This window comes from Bactrocera neohumeralis, chromosome 3, assembly GCF_024586455.1.
Source record: "Bactrocera neohumeralis isolate Rockhampton chromosome 3, APGP_CSIRO_Bneo_wtdbg2-racon-allhic-juicebox.fasta_v2, whole genome shotgun sequence".
Lineage (NCBI taxonomy): Eukaryota > Metazoa > Arthropoda > Insecta > Diptera > Tephritidae > Bactrocera > Bactrocera neohumeralis.
The window spans coordinates 51,732,404-51,756,108 of NC_065920.1; the positions used below are offsets into that span (position 1 = coordinate 51,732,404).

Genomic DNA, 23,705 nt, shown 5'->3' on the forward strand with positions numbered 1-23,705 from the left:
CAATACAAACTGTATTCCAATGTTTGTTTTGTATGTGCTGTGTGCTTATGTATACATCTTCTTAAATATTCTACGGATAGCAATGGTCGATAGTGCCCTTATAAGCCCAACAATCTCATCCATTATCCGGATTTAAATATCCCTTTTCCTTTGATGAGCGTACATATTTTTGTAGTTGTTTGCACCCATACCGCAAAGGCCAAACGAACAAACGTACATATTTGCCTGTGTAAATATATGTATGTATGCATGCATATGTGTGTGTGTATTGGTGCTGTCTGCCTGTATTTGTTGCTGGTGTTTTATGCGAAATTGAAGTAACAAAATTTTGTTGATTAATGACTTCTTTGACTCTCACCCCGCATTTACATGCCTGCAAGTCGCTTCCACTCGTCTCAACTCGAATCGAATCGACTCTCCTTGACTTGACTTGCCTTCCCTTATACAATACTTAGATTATATGGCAACTTTTCTTGCCGCTCTTACCGTCTATGTATTATAACTCGATTATATATATGTATGTATACTCAAGATATCTATTTGCTTTTTGTTTGGATGTGTGTATGTCTATGTGTGCCTGTGTCTGTATGGCTTCGGCAAGTTGTTACGAACTCACGAATGAGTCTTATGTCGAATGATTTTCATTTTCTATGTTTCACAGCCGAACCCACAGATGATGCGTACAATAAAGTTAGTACGGTCGATGAAGCCATTGCTACAGGAAGCACAAATATGAATCCTAACGCTGGTTATATGAATTTTCCTAAGCATTTGCAACCATATCCTCAGCATCAGCAGCAGCAACAACAGCAACTGTTGGAACAGCAAAAACAGCGCCAGAAATTGCAACATCAACAACATGCATTGCAACAACAGCAACATCTGCAGCAACAACAACACCAACATCTGCAGCAACAACAGCAACTGCAGCAGCAGCAGCAACAACAACAACGTGAGCAGCAATTGCAACAGCAAATGTTATCACACGATGCCATGGCCGAAGCCGGCTTGTTAACAGTAAAACTGGAACCGCAAATTCATATAAAAGAGGAAATGCCGGAAGCGTCACAGAATAAGGTGAGCTAACAATGCAGTTAAGTCATTAGAAACTCAGCAAATATTGCAAATCTTTTATTGTCACAATGGTTTTTATAGCAATTACTTTTGTTGGCTTGATAAGTGAAAACTTTGATTAGTTATATTTTTTTTTAAATATTTTAATTTTTGTTGTATTTTCAGTTTTAACTTATTATTTGGTATAGTTTGAAAAAACAAATTTGAATTAAATGTCTTTTTATTTTTGTATTTATGTACATGAATTTTATTTTTCTTAATTTTTATTTATATGAAAATTATAATTTTTTTTCTTTCTCAGTGAAATTTTTTAATTTAGTATCATTTTCAATCAAGTTGTGTACATTAATTGAATTATTATTATTATTTTTTATCACTAAAAATTCTTATTAATACTTTAAGTCTAATTTATATTGAAAACTTATAAAAAAATATTATTTTTTAGTTTCAAAACTTTTTGTTTAATTAAATTTGTTATGTATTAATTTTTTTGTTTATTTTTCAAATTTTAATTTTTTAAAAAATTAAATAAATTTTTTGGAAACTATTTTTGAATTTATGTGAATTTTATTTTTACTAATTGTTATTTATATGAATATATTAATTTAATTTTTCTCCTTTTTGAATTAATTTTTTTAATTTTCTACGTACATTTTATACATTAATTTAATTATCTAATTAAAAAAATATACATACATACATATATTTGTGTGTTTATATTAAAAACTTAAAAAAACTATTATGTTTTAAGTTTAAAACTTTTTGTTTAGCATTGCTTTTTTCTTTACGCATTAATTTTTTTATGTTTATTTTTTAATTTTTTAAATTATAATTTTAATTAAATTTCTTTAATTATTTAGTGTTTATATGAATTTTATTTTTATGAAATTTTTTAATTTCGTATCCTTTTCAATTAAGTTGTGTACAATAGTTTAATAATTATTATTATATTTTATCATTAAAAATTCTTATTACATATGTATATGTATGTATGTATATTTTTTTTAATTACACTTAAAGAAATAATAAGAATTTTTAATGATGAAATATAATAATAATTTTAAGTGTAATTAAAAAAAATATACATATATACATATACATATGTATATGTATGTACATATTAAAAACTTATAAAACATTAATTTTTTTAATTTTTTTTAAATTTTATTAAAATTAAATTTATTTTACATTAATTTTTTATGATTAAAAAAGTTAAACTTAGTTTAATATTATATTATATATGTATGAATAGTATAATATATTTTATATTTTTAATTTTATTTATTTTTTAGCATTGTTGTTTACGTTTTAGTTTTTCTTCTTTCTCTGTTCTTACCTTTTACTTATTTTATTTTGGTAAAATATGCTTAACAGTTTTGATTTACTTTTTTAATATTCATACATATATAGTTTTTTTGTTTTTATTTATTTTTTTAATTTTTTATTTCTGTTATTTTTTATGACTTCAATAGTTTAATAATTTTGTTTTACATTATTGATGTTTTTTTTTATTGTTTTCTACTAAAGGAGCCCGCAGGTGTGTCATCCTGAAAGAGGCAATTTTTTGGAATTAAACAAAAATTTATTATATTATCAATTATTTTAAAAGTTTTTTTATTTTTATTATTATTTTAATTATTAAAAATTACAGTGTTCTTAAAATGTATATTAAAAAAAATTGTTTATTTTCATATTTTTTTTTAATTTAATTTTGTTTTAGTTTAAATTTTTACTTTGTTTTCAATTTCAATGTGGCTAAGTTTTTATTATTACTATTTTTTTTAAACTAAGTCTTATATTTAATATGTATTTTTTCTTAATTTTCTTTTTTATATAAATTTTTCGTTACTATTTTTTTAAGTGCATACAAACATTTCTTTATTAATTTAACTTTTTATTTTATTTTTATATTTTTACTTTAATTTTTATGACTTTAACTTTTTTATTATATACATACATACATATGTATTACGTTATTTAATAACTCCTTAATATTTTTAATGAAATTATTTGAACTTCTGTTATCAAATATTATTTTTTTTTTAATTGCCACTTGTAGGTTTTATTTTTATTATAGTTTTTTTATTCTTTATTTATTTTTTAATTATTATTAAATTAAATTAAAATTATTTTATACAGATCTTTATTACTTAGGTTGGGTTAGGTTATTCTTTATATTTTATTAATATGTTTTATTAAATTTTTTTCCTTGGTTTTTGTTGTATGTTTTTTGGTAATAAATATACTTTTTGTTTCTTTTTTTAATATCTCATTCTAATATTTTTAGTTATTAAATTTATCTCTTTCTTATCTTCTTAAATTCTTAACTTTTTCCAAGTGAGAAGCTTATTAGCTTTTGTCACAGGATTGACCGTTTAAACTTAAACCCAAACTACTTTTCATTTTGCCATTCCTTTTATTATTATTTGTATCAATTCTAGTATTTTAATTCTTTTTTTATTTATGTTAATGTCTTACTTATTTTTATTCAAAAGTACTTGTTTTCTTTTTAAATTATTTTTCTATATTATCTCCTTATTGCGCTTTAAAAATCTTCTGTATATTTTACTTTTTTTAAGTATTTCATATTATTTTTTTTAATTTAATTTTGATTTTAAATTATTTTTATTTATTTATTATTATTTTTTTTTAATTTATAATTTTTATTGTTTATTTTTTCACAATTTATTTGTCAATATTGTTCACATTTTCTTTACTAATTTATATTTAATTCATTTATATATGTACATGCATACACTAACTACTAATTAACAACGACATGCCCCTGTAAATATTTTGACCTATTGGTAAAATGCTGAGGGAATAAAAAATATGTTTTTATTAGTTTCTTTCACATGAAAGTTTTTCTCTCAGTCAGCATTTAAATATTCTTATCAAAAATACTCTCATCCAGAGAAATGGAATTTTAATTAAATTGAGATAAAAGCGGTCGTGCATCTAAACGCGTATATATTTTTCAGTTTTGTTTACAAATTAAGATATTATATCTATGGCTTGCATAATCATTGAAAGTTGCTAAATTTAATAATTTTTGTGAAAAAAAGTGTGGATAAATAAAAATACTCTAATGCTGAAGATGCTAGGGCCGTGAACGTTTAGTTTAGAGATAATAGTCTATCATACGGTGAAAACGCAAATTCGCTAAACATTTCGAAAGCGATGGCGTTTAATGCATGCAATTATTATAATAAAAATAATAATACAAAACAAGTTCCACTCAGAAAAATAAAGCGTAAAACGATTTCACGAGAAAACGAATTGATTGTAAATATTATGGACGATTGAAAGGATCCACTTATAACTGCCAAGAGGAATTAAAGCATCGACTTTTGGGAAAAATGAGAACGCACTAGCCGTAAACACTATTAAGAGGTGATTTCGATGATCTCTCAGTCACTTGACAACAAATGAATGCAAAAAGAGAAACCATATCAAAAAAATGTTGTCCTCTCCTGAAAAAGTATAGGACCTTCCAAAGTAAAAAATTTCAACAAATTGTAGGAAAGAACATAAAAGAAGAGAGAAGTGATACCAAAGGACGTTTAACAAAAATTAGTGCCACGCTGATGTCAAGCTGTAATTGACAATAATGAATTTGCTGAAAAATATTGTACTTTGTTTTAAGAATTGCCGCATTTAAAAGCACATAAAGCGTTGTTTATTAGTTGCATGAACCATTTTGATTTTCCATTATTAAAAACTCTAGTATTTACGGAATTTTTTTTTGAGTTACACAAGTATGTTTTGTTTTAAATATTGCCATACTTTTCTTGTAGCCAAGAAAAAGTTTCAAAATTTAAGATGCAGATAAAAAAAATCTACAAATCCAAAAATACTCTTGTGTCGTTGTTATTTAGTTGCACGCAACTGATATTTTCTTTGTAAGTAAGTTTTAGTAAGTCTATTAATTGTCGAATATAGCGTTCTTTTTTTATAGATATAAGATTGTTATTTAAAAAAAATCATGCATTTTCATATTTTTAATTTAAAACTTAACTTTAAACTAATTTCAATCATTTTAATTACGTTCAATGTAAATATTTATTAATAACCGTACCACCTCATCTAATCCAACGAACAGCCGCTCAACTTTCCACGCCGCAAAGTTCAAACGGAACGTTCCGACACATTGCCAATTTGCCAGCGCTGCAAACAGGTCTTCTTCAAAAAGCAAAGCTACAGCAAACATGTTTCTCAAAGTCTCTGCGAAATTGTCGAATATGACTTCAAGTGTTCTATATGCCCCATGTCGTTCACATCCAGCGAGGAGCTGCAAACGCACGAACAACTACATCGCGAAAATATGTATTTCTGTCACAAATACTGTGGCAAATATTTTGACACTATCGAACTGTGCGAGGTGCACGAGTACATGCAGCACGAATATGTCAATTATATCTGTAATGTAAGCGCCAGTTTGTGACAAGCCAAATGTAAAAAGCAACAAGCTAAAATGTCTCAACGCATGCCTTCTCTTTCTCCCACTTTAGGTCTGTTCGGCGGGCTTTGCTAGTCGCGATTTGCTATTCGCGCATATGCCACAACATCGCAATCAGCCGCGCTATGATTGCCCGGTATGCCGTTTGTGGTTTCACACAGGCATACAATTGCATCAGCACCGCATACAAGCGCCGTATTTTTGTGGGAAATTTTATCGTCGCGCCGGTGCTGCAGGTGTGTAGAATTTTCCATACTTCAATAATATTTTGAGAACTAAATTTTTTTTTTTTTTCAGCACCTGTCATGCCTGCTGGTGGCGCACCATTTGGGCCGGTGCCGCCAACCCATTCGGCTAATTATAATCTACAAGACTGCTCCATGGGCATTATAGAAAGTAATACATTATTTACTTTGACAAATATATATACATAATAATGAATTGAATTTGTTTTTGCAGTGCCCAACAGCAATAGCTTCTCTTCATATCTACAAAATCGCGCATTTCACCATCAACACCCAGCCCCGCCACATCCGCCGCTACCACCGCAGCAAATGCATCCACATCTCGCGCAACAACAACAACACATGCAACGTCAACAACAGCAATTACATCTGCAACAACAGCATCCACCACCATTTCCAACACAACCGTTACATGCAGCGCCACAACAACCACAGCCAACGCCCGCTCAGCCAGATTTTATGCGCCGCAACAGCATTACTGGTGCCACCGGCAGCGCGACAACAGAATTTCAAATGCCACAAATTAAAACCGAAATAAAAGTGGAACCCGATCTTTATAGCACGCCAGATTATCCGCTGCAGACACCACTGCCACCACCACCTTTACCGCCACCGCCGTTAGGCGCCGCACAACAGTCGACGTTGGCCTCACCATCACGCCAGCGTGGTCGCTTTGGCGACTTCACAAATGAGTCCTTTGGCGCTGGTGGCGCAAGCGCTGACACTTCGCACACATTTGGCACGCACAATAACAGCAGTGGCAGCAATGGCAACAGTAATGATTTTTCCAACAGCAACACTTCGAGTTTGCAGCACAGCAACAGCAATGACAATAACGGCAGCAATCATAAGCCGTCAGCATTTCCTGTTGGCAATTTTCATTTCCCCACCACACCAGCAGTGTCGCGCACACGCGTAGTGGATACCGGCGAGGATGGCGCCGTTTGCTGTGTGCCCCATTGCGGCGTCACAAAGCAGTCCAGTCCCACGCTGCAATTCTTTACATTCCCGAAAGATGAAAAGTATTTGCATCAATGGTTGCATAACCTCAAAATGTTTCCGGAACCCGATTCCACGTACAACCAATATCGCATTTGTAGTTTACATTTTCCCAAACGTTGCATTAATCGCTATTCGTTGTGCTATTGGGCAGTGCCCACATTCAATTTGGGTCATGACGATGTCGCGAATTTATATCAGAATCGTGAGATCACCAATACATTTACAATCGGTGAGCGCGCTCAGTGCAGCATGCCCGGCTGTCCGAGTCAGCGTGGTGAGAGTAATTGCAAATTCTACAATTTTCCCAATGACATGAAGACGCGCATAAAGTGGTGTCAGAATGCGCGCTTACCCGTGAATAGTCGGGAGCCGCGTCATTTTTGCAGTCGTCACTTTGAAGATCGCTGCTTTGGCAAGTTTCGGCTGAAGCCATGGGCTGTGCCCACACTACATTTGGGCACACCATATGGCAGAATACACGATAATCCGGGCGTATTCTATTTGGAGGAGAAGAAATGTTGTCTGCCACATTGCAAGCGCACGCGCTCATCCGATTTCAATTTATCGTTATATCGTTTTCCACGCGATGAAGTGCTGCTGCGACGCTGGTGCTATAACTTGCGCCTGGATCCGGCAATATATCGTGGCAAGAATCACAAAATTTGTAGCGCGCACTTTATCAAAGAGGCGCTGGGCTTGCGCAAACTGTCGCCAGGTAAACTGAAGTTTAACAAAAATGTATATTTTTATTTTATATTCACATGTTTAATTTTACTGACACGCAGGCGCCGTGCCGACCTTGAATTTGGGCCACAACGACCGCTTCAATATCTATGAGAATGAGCTGCCAACACCACCTGTGGTACCACCGTCGAAAATGTTTAATTTCCATAATGTCTCCGCACCGCCACCGGTCTACAGCAGTCACCGCCATAGCATTGCGTCGAGCAGCAGTCACAGCGAACGCTTGTATCCCAATCCAGTATCGAAGCTCAAATTTAGCATATCGAATATAACGGCCGGTGATGTGAGCTCCATGAGCGGCAGCGCGACACAAAATATTTTGGATTCATTAGAAGTATGCTTTGTGCCAAGTTGTAAGCGTAATCGCAATATAGACAACGTCACATTACACACCATACCGCGTCGTCCGGAGCAGATGCGCAAGTGGTGTCACAATCTGAAGATCGGCATCGAAACGCTGCATAAGGGTGTGCGTATTTGTAGCGCGCACTTCGAGCCATACTGCATTGGCGGCTGTATGCGTCCATTTGCAGTGCCCACCTTGAATTTAGGCCACGACGATCCGAATATCTATCGCAATCCAGATGTTATTAAGAAACTGAATATACGCGAAACATGTTGTGTGCAAGATTGCAAACGCAATCGTGATCGTGATCATGCTAATCTGCATCGTTTCCCATCGAATTTCGAAATGCTCACTAAATGGTGTGAGAATCTGTTGAAACCAGTGCCCGATGGCACTAAACTCTTCAACGACGCCATATGTGAGGTACATTTCGAAGAGCGTTGCATACGTAATAAACGTTTGGAGAAGTGGGCCGTGCCGACAGTAAAACTTGGTCATGCCGAAGAGCCGAAACATCGTTTGCCAACGGATGAAGAGATTGCCGAACAGTGGCCGAAGCCGCTAATGCCAAATAAGGGTATAGAAGAGGGTGAATGTTGTGTGTCCACATGCCGACGTGATCCGAAGATCGACGATGTTAAACTCTATCGCACACCCGAAGATCCCGAGCTGTTGGCGAAGTGGGCGCATAACTTGCAAACGGAAACGGAAGATCTTACCACATTACGCATTTGTAATTTACACTTTGAAGAGATTTGCTTTAGCAAAAAGCGTCGCCTACACTATTGGTCATTACCCACACTCAATTTGGCTACGAATGTCGAGCAATTATATGAGAATCCCGAACCGCTAGTACCGCAGGTGATCATAAAGTCAGAGACGAAACGCGAACGTCGGCGCATGCGCGATGCCAATGAGCCATTGAAGCCGTGGACACCACGTTGCTGCCTGCCACACTGCCGGAAACGACGTGATACGGATCACGTGCAACTTTTCCGTTTCCCAGTGCTCAATCGACCTATGTTGGCTAAGTGGTGCCACAATTTGCAGCTACCGCAGGTCGGTAATGGTCATCGTCGTTTGTGTTCTACACATTTCGAGCCGCGTGTCTTGTCGAAACGTTGTCCCATACCGATGTCAGTGCCCACTTTGGATCTGAATACACCACCAGGTTATAAAATCTATATGAATCCGGCGCGTCTAAAAGCCGTCAAGTTGCAACAAGTCTGCTGCATTTCATCGTGCAGTCGTACACGTGCCGATGGCGTACAGCTCTTCCGATTTCCGCATAGTCGCAGCGTATTGCGCAAGTGGTGTCACAATACGCGGCAACACGCACGCGGTGAATATCGCGTATGTTCGCGTCACTTTGAACCGCACGCATTCGGCGCTAAACGTCTAATGCCCGGCGCCATACCCACATTGAATTTGGATCCGGAAGTTGAGGATGTGTATGCGAATGAAGCGCAGAGCTTCGCTGAAACGCAGTGTGTAGTAAGCGGTTGCGTCGCCAGTAAGGAGTTAGATGGCGTACGGCTCTTCAAATTCCCCAGCGATGATGTCGATTTACTATGGAAGTGGTGTAACAATTTGAAAATGAACCCGGTGGACTGCCGTGGCGTACGTATCTGTAATCGGCACTTCGAACCCGAATGCGTCGGTTCAAAGATGCTGTACAAGTGGGCTGTGCCAACACTAGCACTGGGTCATAACGATGCCGACATTAAGTTGGTGTCCGTGCCGCCGCCAGAGGCACGTTACAGCGATGTGGTGACCAAGTGTTGTGTCCCCACATGCGGCAAGTCACGTAAATTTGATGATGCACAAATGAACAGTTTTCCGAAGAATTTGCGTCTATTCCGCTGTTGGAAACATAACCTCAAATTGGACTTTTTAGACTTTAAGGATCGTGAAAAATATAAAATTTGTAGTGATCACTTCGAACCGGTTTGTCTGGGCAAACTGCGTCTCAATTATGGTGCTATACCTACACTAAATCTGGGACATGATGACACAGACGATTTGTATCCCGTTGATCCCACGCAGATACAAGTATCGCTCTTCGGCAAAATGCGTCCACGTATTGCTAGCGATAAGGACGCAGCTGAATTTGAGCAGGCTGGTTGTGTTGGAAAAGACGACATAAAATGCTCCTATCCCAATTGTACTGCAACGAAAATGCTGTTAAGCGAACCTTACGACATGCCAGCCGCCTTGCCGCTACATGCGCTTTGGTGCGCACAAATGAAAGTCGATGCGGAGGCGCTCAGCGAGACGCCAAAACTGTGCGGTCTGCATTTCATAAAGCTCTATAAAGCCACATTAGACGCGGCTAACGCGCTAGCGGAGGGTGACAACGAACTTAGTGAGGCCATGAAATCGCTGAACGACACTTATGAAAAGTGTTGCGCTTCACCAATCGTTTGTAGCGCGCAGTGTTGCGTTGCCGGTTGTGGTAGTAATCAGGTTAGTGGCAGCCGCACAGCACAACGCCTCTACTTATTCCCTACTGCGGTCGGCAGCGGCATTGACTTATTAGAAAAATGGTGTCACAATGTAGATGTTAGTGCAGCGGATCTCAGTCGTTTTACGCACAAAGTATGCGCGCGTCATTTCGAAGCACAATGTATTGGCCCGACACAACGCTTACGCTCATGGGCCATACCCACTTTGCAGCTCCAACAAAAACCGGAACACAAAATACATGCTGTACCAGAATTGGGTAGCGCGGCGCGTCCGCATGAAGCGCGTTGTTGTGTAGCCACGTGCGCACGCGAACGCGGTGATTTCGAAACAATGCGTCTTTTCAGTTTTCCCATCATCGATGAGGTGCTCGAAAAGTGGTTGCACAACTTGCAATTGACACGCAATCAGTGCGCACGCTTGCGCATCTGTGAGCAACATTTCGAGCCGCGTTGCATTGTCAAGACGCGCTTGCTGCGCTGGGCCGTACCAACATTGCTGTTGGAGCGCAATGCCGAGGAGCTGCTACAGAACGAACCGCCGGTACAAGCCGCAGCGCCTGCCGCAGCAACCGCTGATGAAGTCGATGCAATTGATACTGCAAGTAATATCGAAGGCGATGAAGATATGCGTGATGTTGATGATGAAGAGGATGACAATGATAGCGGCGAATTGGCGGCAGTGCCCAACGTAAAGATGAAAAAATCACTTGGCATTTTTAAGTGTTGTGTACCGAGCTGCAGACGTACCCGCCTGCAACACGGCGTGCGCCTCTTCCAATTTCCCACAAGCCATCAAATCTTGCGCAAATGGTGTCACAATTTAAAAATTTCGCTCGAAAAGGCTTCAGATCCCGCCTTACGTATTTGCAGCGTACACTTTCACAAACGTTGCATTGACGGCAAAGAGTTACGTCCCTGGGCCAAGCCGACCAATGCGCTCGGTCACAGCGGTCCCATCTATGAGAATCCCAAAAATCTACCCGGCGTCTTTCTACCCAAATGCTGTTTGGCACATTGCCGTCAACGGCGCACACTCGAAAATGACTTACGTACATTTGGCTTCCCCAAAGATGAAGCTCTTATGCGCAAGTGGTGCGCAAATTTACGCATGGAGCCACGCGCCAATCACGCACGCATCTGCATGTCACACTTCCCGCCCGAGGCGATGGGCAATAAGAAGTTGCGCGCCAATGCGGTGCCTACGCTAAATTTGGGACACAACGAACCGTTGGAGTATGACAACGCTTTGCTGATCGCGACAGCGATGAAGGCAAGAAATGTAAGTAGTGAATAGTTTTTTGTGGAAAATATTTAGTGTAGCTTAGTTGTGGAACTTAAGTTTGTGTTCCACTTCTTGCGCTAGTAAGTACATTTTATGGAACATATACTTCAGCGACATAACGCTTTTAATATAGTTTAGTTGTGGAATTTAATTTTATGTTCCACTTTATCCACTAGTATACTATTTTCAGCGCGTATTATTTTTTCTAGAACATTCGATATTGAGCATGGGTAATTTGTGGAACTTAGTTTTAGGTTCCACTTTATGATGATGAGTTAACTAATTTTAGCAAGTATAATTTTCCTTCTTTTCTTTTGGAACTTAATTTTAGGTTCCTCTTCATCCACTAGTAAATATAATTTTCTGAGTATATTTTCCTTTTTAAATACACAGAGTATTTGGGGAACATTTTTAGCAAAGTTTAGTTGTGGACATTAAGTTTGTGTTCCACATATTTCACTAGTAAGTCCATTCTATGGATCATAATTTTATCCGTTCTTTAATCATTCAGAGACATAACGTTTTTACAATAATTTAGTTGTGGAACTTAATGTTAGGTTCCACTTTATCCACTAGTAGATACTTTTAAGTGATATTATTTCCTTTCAAGATCATAAAGTATTGGAACAAGCTACTTTGTGGAACTTAATTTTAGATTTCACTCTATCCACTAGTAAGGGCAAAGACAATATAGTTAGGAGCTTATTTTAGATATGGAATTCATGTTCCACTTTTTCCAATAGCGCATAAATTTTAATGAATTTTTTTCTTTTTCTTTAAATAGCCGTTAGAGGAAAAGAAAGTTTTGAATTCGGATGCTAGTGACACCGAATTGGGAAACATCGGCGGATACGATGATGAAATGGATGACGAAGACAATGATGACGATGATGACTATCGCATCGATGAAGAAGATGACGAAAATGATTTCTATGCTTCCGCCGGCGTTGGTAATAGCGATGAAGAGGAAGAGGAAACGGTTGAGGACTTTACGCCGAGCATTAGTGCCGCAACCGGTGACGACGATGAGTTGTATAGTAATACCGAGGCGCGTGATGACGACAATTTCATAGTCGATTCGGCAGATGAAGATGAGGAGGGCGCTGAAGTAGAAGATGAGGATGAAGAAGACATCTACGGTAACGAAGAAGATGATGATGAGGACGATAGTGAGGACAGCGACGAAAGTGTTGTCGAAAATATATACAACAGTCCTGCAGAGGAGGATGACAGCGACAGTGAAAGCGAAGTTAACGCCGATGACAACAACGCTGACAGCAAAGACGCCGAAGCCGATGATGATGATGTAGAAATGCTGATCGATGCCGATGAGGATGAAGATGATAAAAGCAGTTACAATGCCTGCGATCCACTCGACTTTGTGGAATGTGTTAACCAAAGCGATGATACGCAACAAAATGAAGCGCCGGCCACCTCAACAAAACTACGCAATCTCCGTAAAGCAGGAAAAAATATGCGTAAGCGACCAATAACATCGTCGCCGACAAATTATGAAGATGACTCCAATACAAATTACAGTAATGCCGATGAAACGACACGTTTCACTGCAACCACTTCGAATTCCGCATCGGCAACCACATCGTCGGCATCAGCTTCAGCTGCGGTCACGTCCAACGCACCAGCGAGTACACGTCATTGTGGCGCTGACAAAATAAGTCGTTCGGTTTTTCGGCTTTGTTGCCTCAGACATCGTAGGAAGAAGAAAGCACCACCAGATCCACCACCTGATATGCGAAGCGCGCGCGCCAAAGCGCCAGCAGTACGTCGGACGTTGATGAATAATATTGCACGCCCTCGTCGACAGCGCGCTTACTGTGCAGTACGCCGTTGCGGACGCACCGCCGGTGCTGCTGTCACGCTATATCGTTTTCCATTAAGCGGCAGTCGCTACTGTCGCCGTTGGTGTGCACAGTTAAAAATTAAAATGACGCATACATCGCGCCGGCGCATTTGTCAACGACACTTTCCCTACAGTTTAGTAGATCGGCGTCGTAGACGCTTGCGTTTCGGCGCAATACCAACACGCAATTTATATAACACCACAAAACAGTTCAAGCGTAATCCACTTTATGGCTTATATAAAAATACAACACAATCGACAGCGGACGCGTCAGAGCGCGCGGCCTGCGCGGATACAACGCAAACCAGCGCCGCGCAATTGAACGTTTATAATCGTTGCTGCGTGCCAAATTGCGGCAAATCGCATCAAGTGGATGGCGTAACGCTCTTCCGCTTCCCAAAACTACGCTCACTCTATCTCCAATGGGCTACGAATTTGCGCTTAATGCCAACCATGCGTTTGGTGCAAGTCTACAAAGTTTGTAGCGACCACTTCGAACCCCAATGCCTCAGCTATCAGCGTAGAGATCGTGCCAATCTGAAATATGGTTCTGTGCCTACACTGAAGTTGGGTCATAACGACACCTCTAAAATATATACGCAAAACACGCTACTGCCACAAAAGCGCCGCGGTCTTGGTAGACGCAAATGGTATCCGCAAAAAGGTGTCAACGAATGCGCTGTGCATGATTGTAAGGTAGCGCAGTTTCTACAAATGCAACTGTTTGCGCTGCCAGCGACGCTCAAACTGCAAGAGCGCTGGTGTAACTATTTCAAATTAAACTTCACCGGCGCGTCGAAAGACGCCACCGAATTCTTTGAAAATGTACGTTTATGCGCTTTGCACTACATGGAGGGTTATCAAATGGCCACTTACAGCGACGGTGCGCGCAAAGGTTCATCTGCGGCGTTGGACGAACTCGAGGCGAATTATGCGCGCATAACCAGTTCGACGCGCATACAAATGCTGAAATGTTGTGTGCCGAATTGTTCGACGAAATTCACGGACAACGTGCGTTTGACCGCATTTCCCAGCGCGGAAGAGCTGCGCGCTAAGTGGCAACACAATACACAAGTGTCGTTTAGTCCATCGCATCGTTATTTGTATAAAGTATGCGCCTTGCATTTCGAAGAGCGTTGCTTCGCCAAAAAACGTCTCTTTATGTGGGCTATACCGACATTGCATTTACCGCGACCGCAAAATCAAGATACAGAACATAAGCTGTTTGAAAATCCCATATTTGACAGCGTGAGTGGCGCCCAATGTTGTGTTGAAGATTGCGCAACGAATCAAGTTAAACAGGAGGCGCCGGCAGTGAATGATGATGACAAGGAAGTGTGTAAAGCGGCAGTGCGCTTTTGGCATTTTCCACAAGATGACGCATTACGCGAAAAATGGTGCCATAATTTGGGACTAAGCGCACGAACTAACGAAATCAGCCATACCAGTCGGCGTTGGCGCATTTGCAGTCGCCACTTCGAGCAATTCTGCATCGGTAAGACGTTGCGCAGCTGGGCTGTGCCTACATTGCATTTACCAAAACCGGTCAAACATGCTAAGAGCGGCAGACGTTCCACATATATTTACCAAAATCCCGATAGCGCTGCAGTCTACTATCGCTGCTGCATTAAGACATGCCATCAGCTGCGCGATCTTGATGCTGGCATACGCCTATATGCATTCCCCAAAAAGGAGACAATGCTACAAAAATGGGCGCACAACATACGCATGCCCGCAGTGAAGTGTCGCTACGCGCGCATCTGCACGTTGCACTTCGAAGCGCAATGCTTGCGTCCGCAAATGCAGTCGTGGGCGCTACCGACCATCGATTTGGGACATGACGAAGCCGATATTTTCCGTGTGCCGAAGGTGAAGTTAATGGTTACGAACGAACGCTGTTGCCTACCGCATTGCAGCAAGCGACGCAGCCGCGACAATGTACATCTTTTCACCTTTCCGCGCGACAAAGATGTGTTGGACAAATGGTGGCACAATTTAGCGATTGGCGTACAGGATGTAAAACGACGTCTCATCTGTGAATCGCATTTTGAGCCACGCTGCATTAGCAAGCGCCGTTTGAAACGTTGGGCCATACCAACACTACATTTGGGACACACAAACGATACGCTCAAGAATCCAACACCAGCTGAAGTGGCAACTTATGAAAATAACACAACAGCACGACGCTCACAAACACCCTCGAAAATGACGCGCGCCAAATCAACGCAACCAACAGCGCCTACAAGCACTTCACAGAAATGCTCAATCGCACACTGCGCACGTGGCACCGATAGCAGCGCGCTGTATCGCTTTCCCAAACCAGACTGGTTGCGCAAGAAATGGTGTGACAATACGCGTATAGACGAAGAGACCGCCAAACAGGCGAAAATTTGCGCGCGCCATTTCGAACCGCATGTTATGGGCAATCGCAAACCGCGTCCATGGGCGTTGCCAACCATGGAATTGGGCGCTGACGAAAACGGCGCGCCCATGCCTGTCGTACATGCAAATCCCAAACAGCTGTCGCGTTTTCATCCCGAAGAGCATGAATGGGGCGAGCTGCGTTATGTGCGCGCTAACCATTGCTCTATAATATCTTGCTTGAAATCGAAAAAAGATGGCGTAACACTTTTCAACTATCCCACGAAACGCCACATGTTGCAGAAATGGGCTGAGAATTGTCGCCATTATCCGTATCAAGCCAAACGCTATCGTTTCCAGCTGTGCGGCGCACATTTCACTGCTGATTGTTTCAAACGCGAAGGCACACGTTTACGCAAAGGCTCAGTGCCTACCCTAAAGTTGGGACATGATGATGCGCAGATACACCAGAGTGAATTCGAAAGCGTAAGCGCCATAAAAATTGAAATGAAAGTACTAAAAAGTTGCAGCGTACCACAGTGTGGGCGCACAAATCTACACGATGGCGTGCGGCTCTTCAAATTTCCCTACGAACGCGCCGAGACGTTAGAAAAGTGGTGCCATAATTTACGCATGAACGCGGCCGATTGTCGCAACGCGCTAATCTGTAATATGCATTTTGAGCCGCGTTGCGTTGGTGGCGGTCATCGCGGTTTGCTTTTGCGCGCCATACCCACATTACTGCTGGGACACAATGATAGCGATATTTTAAACAATCCAGAAACCTTTGAGCGACCTGAGAAGCTAATCAGCTGCTGCGTACCCGGTTGTATTAACACCAAACAAACCGAAGGCATAACGCTGAGCGCTTTTCCGAAGTTGCGTAGCCATTTTGAGAAGTGGGCGCACAACCTACAGCTGCCGGTCAGCACCACCGTCTGGCATACGTACAAAGTCTGCAGCGCACACTTTGAGAGCTACTGCTATGAGCACGGACGTATCAAGGTGGGCGCAATGCCGACACTAAAGTTGGGACACAGCAACGCCATTGACTTGTACACCGTCAGTGAAGAGACAATGAGTCAAGCATTTAAGCGCAAACGTGTCGCGCCCAAAACTGAGACGCCGAAAGCGCCACACGAAGCGTGTTGTTATCCGGAATGTAGAGAAATGGAATTGCGTTTGACAAATCAACTTTTTGAGTTTCCACGTTTGGATGACATACGACGCGCTTGGTACGAAAGTGTTGGTTTGAGCGCTGAAGAGCAGGCGGAAGAAGTATGTGTGGCAATTGAAAATGAAACACAAAAAACCGCGCCCGACAACGACATGCCGCAGGAGGTTGATGCTGCTGCAGCTGCTGCTCCTGCTCCGATAAAAGTTACGAAAATATCTCCCAAATTATGTCCAATGCATTTCAAATTACTCTACATTGAGCATGCCGCTTTGCTGGATACACTCAAATCGGACAGCACAGCAGACACGCAGCGCATATTGCATAAGCTTGACGAGACCTACACAAAAGTATGCGATATATCGTGCGTGCGTCGCATTAGCTGCGCTGTGCCAGGTTGCAATTCGAATTATCTCACCACTAAATCGCTGAAATTCTTCAAATTTCCCGATAATGCCGAGATGCGCGCCAAATGGTGTCACAACACACAAGTCATAATCGATCCGGATCGCTTGTATTGCTACAAAATATGTGAATTACATTTCGAAGCAAGCTGCTCATCGCAATTGAGCAAAAAAATGCAACGTTTGAAATCCTGGGCGCTACCCACTTTACAATTGCCGCCACGCGCTGCAGACGCGCCCGAAATATATGCACTACCAGCGCCCGATACGCTAGCCGAAACAAAACGCGCCTCATTGCTACTGAACGCGCCACTCAATAAATGCTGTATAGCCAGTTGTGTGTACGCTAAAGCGCCGGCGGAGCGCACGGTTAGCGCTGATAGTGAAATACAGTTTTTCAATTTTCCCAACGATGCAGAATTACTCTACAAATGGGTATATAATACACAAATCAGTATGGTCGCGGCTACTAATGCGCGCATCTGCTCGCTACACTTTGAAAAACACTGTATTAATAAACGCTTGCGCATGTATGCGGTGCCAACACTGCTGTTGGGCCACCAGAAAACCGATATCTATAAGAATCCCTCGGATAAGAGAGTAGCGGCAGAGGCAATGGAGAGCAAACCGCCCAAGTTACCAAAGTGTTACGAAGACAACGTTGCTGATGACGCTGAAGTTGAAGAAGAACAAGAAAAAGAAAATGAGGATGATGACGATGATGATGATGATGATGATGTGTTGTTAGCGGATGTTAAGGCGCACAAAATGAAATTGAAAAAAACCGACATAACTAAATATAAAACTGAAGTGTTTGACGAAAGTGAAGCGCGCACAGTGCGCAAGTCTGCCGCGCACGATGAGAAGAAGCCAGACCGCGCGCTGCTCGAGCCAATGCTAGTGGTGAAAACCGAATTGAAGGAGCGCAAAGAAATCACAACAACAACAACAAATAAACCGGCAACGCAGCCCAAACCATATCACCAACCTTTCATTATAAATATTAAACAAGAAAAGGATGTCGAAGAGAACTATACCGCCGAAGGCATTGAAAATCAAATGAAGCAAGGCTTACTCGATATGTTTAATAGTTTTGGCGACACTGGCGTCGAACAGGAGCCCGATGACATTAACGAGCTGGGCGACGAAGTGACGCAAATGGAACGCGATACCGCGCGCCATTGCCGCATTGTCGGTTGTAATAGCTACGCGCGCAATGCGGGCGTCACGCTGTTCAAATTTCCCTTTCCACTCGACCAATTCCGCAAATGGTTGCATAACACACAATTGGAGGTGGACTATACACGCCGTTGGCGTTATCGCATTTGTCATCGTCATTTCGAACCGATTTGCATGCAATTCCGCAAGCTACCGCCCGGCACCATGCCCACACTGAATTTGGGTCCTAAGCGGCCCGCGCACATATATGAAAATGAATTCGACGTGAATAGCTTAAGTAAATATAAAACGAAACCACAACAACAAAACCTAACAGCAACACAAACAACTAGTAATGTATTGAGCGAATTAAATGACGAAGCGGACACGAGTAGCTCCTTCGCCGCGCCCACACACCACAACAATGATAATATCGATCCAAGCGCTGACTATAACGATGACTATGCAGATTTTGTAGACAATACGCCGATCGACCGCGATACATCGCGTCATTGTCGCATACCCGATTGCAATAGTCACGCCAAAGATCCCGGTGTAACGCTCTTCAAATTCCCCATGTCCGAGTATCTGTTTCACAAATGGCTCTACAATACACAACTTAAGGTGGATTATACGCGCCGTTGGCGCTATCGCATCTGTCAGCGCCACTTCGAACCGATTTGCATGCAATTCCGTAAGCTACCGCCCGGCACCATGCCAACGCTGAATTTGGGTCCTTCGCGCCCGGCGCGCATCTATGAGAATAGTTTCGATATTAATCATTTGAAAAAATTCAAAACTAAATTGAAAAATAACACCACAACAACAAGTACAGCTATTGCTCCCACATCCACTTCGGCCATAATGCACTCAAGCCATGCCGATTACACCGATGACTTGGAAACGAGCAGTTCGTACGCCGTCGATGCAAATGTCAGCAACGCCGCTCAATTGCCGCTACTCTCATGTACCGTACGCCATTGTACGAGTCAATATCACGCGCTACACGAGGGCTTACATTTGCATAAATTGCCGACGAATATTATGTTGCGCGAGAAATGGATTTACAATTGTCGCTTCTCGGAGGAGACGCTCATCAACATGAGTTCACGCATACGCATCTGTTCGCTCCACTTTACACCTAACTGCTATTATGGCGTTAAGCGTCAATTGAAATTTGGCTCAGTGCCCACTTTGCGTTTGGGTCATAACGATCCCAATATATATCCGCATGGTTTTAGTAATGAAAGCGAGGCCCAAATGGCGGGCAAACAGCATACAGCACAGCACAATTGGCGCACCAAACGCTTGCAGTCGTCCACTGATGCCAATCAAGATATTTGCTGCCTCATCAATTGTCGACATAGCAGGCGTGAGTACACGCGGCATTTCGCCTTTCCAAGCGAGCGCGAGCTACTCGATCAATGGCTCAATGCACTCGGCATGGAGTTTAATAGTTCGCGTCCAGATGATTATAAAATCTGTGAATGGCATTTCAAAGCGTCCGATTTCGATGGTGAAGTACTGCGCGCCGACGCAGTGCCCACGCGCAATTTGAAGATAGACGATGCCAATCAAACGGATGATGAGGATGATAATGAGGACGAAGATGATGATGTACTTTGGAATGCAAACGAAGAGCCGCTGGATGAACGGTGAGTAAGAGTGGACTTCAATTGTGAATATTTGATCGAAACTTCCTGGCGGCAGTTAGTTAGGAAGAGGCTTTCTACTGTTATGATTCCACGTCAATATTGTCAACCTAGTTGCACAAGGTCCTTAAGCTTTACTATAGTTAGGTTAGGTTAGGTTCGATGGTTGATCCGGAGATCGCACTTGGACTATTATACATAATCTTGCAAATATAACTCATGTATCCGATGTTACATATAAGTCGGCAAAGTGCCTAGTGGCCATTACAAATTTGCTTAGGCGTTTAATTTGTATTCCCACCAACTCGGTGGAATATCTGAAAGTGTCAACTCGCAACGCTGATTTCGTAAACGCTGATAATCAAAAAGGAAGTATTGAGATGTTTCAACCTCGTCTTCTTTCATTTAGCTTCTGCAACAGGCATACGGTAAGATTCAGCTTGTAAGAGCTGTTAGAACCCCAAAACTGAGGAGATGCAAAAAGAGCTCACTATCTCTTTGGGTCGATCTTGAGTGACCCATCGCTGACTAATCCCAGCTTTGTAGTAATGGAACACCCGAGGAGAGTGGACCCCGACTAGTTCCCATTCTTGTCTTCCCTTGCCAGTACAGTTAAGTGCGATTCCACTGTTGTCTGGCATCCATACTGGGTAGCTGAAGCAGCCTTAAATGTACGGTTTGTGAACTCAAGACTAGTGTCGCCTGCTATCGAAGTGGATGGTTATTTCTCCTAAGCACTCCTGAGCAGTAAATATACCGCTAACTTTATGACAGCAAACTCGTCTTAGAAAATTATATTCTAGTCTGAAACTGAAGTTGATAGAGAACCTTCCCCCAAGCTTTGACCCATTAATAAAGAAGTTCTTTGCCTCTGTCCACGAACGGCTTCTTCCCAACTACAACTCCCTCGAGTTTTCAGGGTAAAAAAAGGAGTTTTTTTTATCGAATCCATGATCCGAAAGATCGGATACCAAATCAAAGCGTGCCAGGATTTCCAAATGTTTAGACGTCTAAAAACCAATTCAGTTCCACTTGAACGACTCTTTTGGTCGATGGTTTACTATAATATTTTCTATTGAAAAAAATGTTATGTATTTTAATACAAATCTTTATTATGACCTTAAAAATAATTTCCTGAGGCAATGCAAGTCTGCCAACTCTTAATACAATCGTCCATACACTTGCCTCGTTTGGGATGGTCTTCAGTGCCTTCAGCGAATTTCGTTTTTATCGATTTCTGCTCATTTTGGTCCGTCATTCGGTAGATTTTTGGACAGTTTTGACTTCATATTTATAAACCCACGTCTCGTCACTAGTAATTATGTCTTTGAAGAACGTAGGGCCTTAGGTACGTTGTCAAACATCACCTCTACTCGACGTCATTTTTCCAAAAGATTCACACGAACATAAAATAAGGTTGTACCAAATTAGAAAAATGTATAGGAACAGTCCGGATTAAATTTGATCACGAGTAGCGCTCATTATATTTTGCAAAATTTCGCTATCCACTATCAGTGTAATCCTCATACGACAAAGTCAATTAATTAATATATTTATAACTGAAATTCCCATTTTTATTTTCCCGCAGTCCATCAACTTCCGCAGCAGCCGCTGCCGCAGCGTCAACTACTACACCCGATGGCTACAACTTAATCCCGGGCTCGCGACGATGCTGCCTGGTGCACTGTCGCAAACAACTATTCCAAGATAACGTGCGCACCTTCAAATTCCCCACAATCCATGAACAATTCGAGAAGTGGGTGCACAATTTAGGCATCAAATATGACGGCCACGCACCTTGGCGCTATCAAATTTGCAGCGAACACTTTGAAAACCAATGCATTATACATTACGAAAACAAAGCCAAGTTGTTTAGATGGGCTGTGCCCACTTTGAAATTGGGCAAACATGCGCCAGCCATACTCTTCACGAATGATAATCCCAAAAAGCTGCAACAAAGAGATGCAGACTATGATCGCGTCTATAGAAATTCGACTGCCGGCGGCTATGCGGACAACATGGATAATGAGGAGACCATGGATACGACAAATGATGAGTTGAGTTCCAGTGCGCCGCCCGCAGATGCGCCCAAACAGATGGCTTATCAGCAAGAAGATATGGATTTGTTAGCACCAATTGAGCGACCGCCACACAAAATGAGCAGCGCAACGAAACGCAGCAATTATGCGTATACCGCGAGCAATGATGACGGCGACGATTACTATGATGGTGATGATGATGCTTACGATATGGGTGATGGTGAAAATTCACTTTTGAATGTCATACGCGAGGAAAAACCGAGCGCTGTGAAGGAAGGTACACCAGCCTCGTCGTTCTTCTCATTGCAACTGGTACGCGGCGGTTCCGCTAAAGTGCGCGCCTGCTGTCTGCCGCACTGTGGACGCACTCGTGAGTCCGGTGTGCGTTTATTCCGTTTCCCCACAGAACCGGTCTTCCTCAAACGCTGGGAATACAATTTACGCGTACTCTTCAATGAGTCACAGCGCAATACGCACCTAATATGTAGTGCGCATTTCGAGCGTGGCCAATATAATAAACGTTTAGTCGTAGATGCCATACCGACGTTGAATTTGGGCCACAACAGCACCGATATCTATCGTAATGGACAATATGAGCCGACCAGAATGCATAAGCGCGCACTGACTGCATCACCACCGCGCATACCATCGTCAAACAGCTTGCCGCTGAGTAGTCACAAACCGTTGCATTGTAATGTGCCCGCTTGCGCTGATACGCAAAGTAAACGTCGTCTGTACCCCTTCCCCAGCAATCATGGGTTCGTGAAAATTTGGGCCGAACGCACACAGATCGCTTACGATGCGCGTCATCATGCCGAATTGCGCGTTTGTGAGCTGCACTTTGAGACAGATTGCTTTAGCGCGCATGGCCTAAACAATAATGCTGTGCCCACATTGTATTTGCCTGCACCAAATGCACTGCCAACACCTGCTTCGCTTGCGCCAGTCGCACCAACAAAAATTCCACCGCCCATTGGTCGCTCTGCGGCTGCGTCCACTACGATGCCGAAGCTGAGTGCGATCACTTGTAGCGTTACCAATTGCAGCAATAGTACCGCTACACGTACGGACTTGAAAATATTCTCGAAATTCCCCGATGATTTCGAATTATTCACCAAATGGTGTTTCAATTTGAAAATCGATCCACGCACCTATGTGGACGGCAGTTATAATGTGTGCAGCGAACATTTCGAACCATTCTGCATTGGCGGCCATAGTTTGCGTGTCTGGGCTGTGCCCACGTTGCGTTTAGGTCACAACAGCAAGCTTATACATAGTGTCGAACGTCCTGCTGAGATGGAAACCAAGTGTTGTTTGCCGCATTGTGGACGCAAGAAGAGCAAAGATGGCGTGGAGTTCTATAGCTTCCCTAAAGGTAGGAATTGCAAAGATATAAAAACATATAATTTATAACCATAACACCAAGTATTAACGGTTCA

The 23,705-nt window shown here is 41.8% G+C and overlaps 1 protein-coding gene across 1 annotated transcript in view; it reads left to right on the forward strand.

Annotated features, from left to right (window-relative positions):
• Positions 1-23,705, forward strand: part of LOC126753361 (uncharacterized) — a 48,605-nt gene that overhangs the window by 22,604 nt on the left and 2,296 nt on the right. The window contains exons 2-9 of the mRNA XM_050464746.1: positions 662-1,077; positions 5,177-5,500; positions 5,586-5,769; positions 5,831-5,929; positions 5,993-7,495; positions 7,566-11,614; positions 12,402-20,230; positions 21,816-23,641. Of these exons, the coding sequence (XP_050320703.1) occupies positions 662-1,077; positions 5,177-5,500; positions 5,586-5,769; positions 5,831-5,929; positions 5,993-7,495; positions 7,566-11,614; positions 12,402-20,230; positions 21,816-23,641 (16,230 nt within the window). The remainder of the gene's footprint in view (positions 1-661; positions 1,078-5,176; positions 5,501-5,585; positions 5,770-5,830; positions 5,930-5,992; positions 7,496-7,565; positions 11,615-12,401; positions 20,231-21,815; positions 23,642-23,705) is intronic.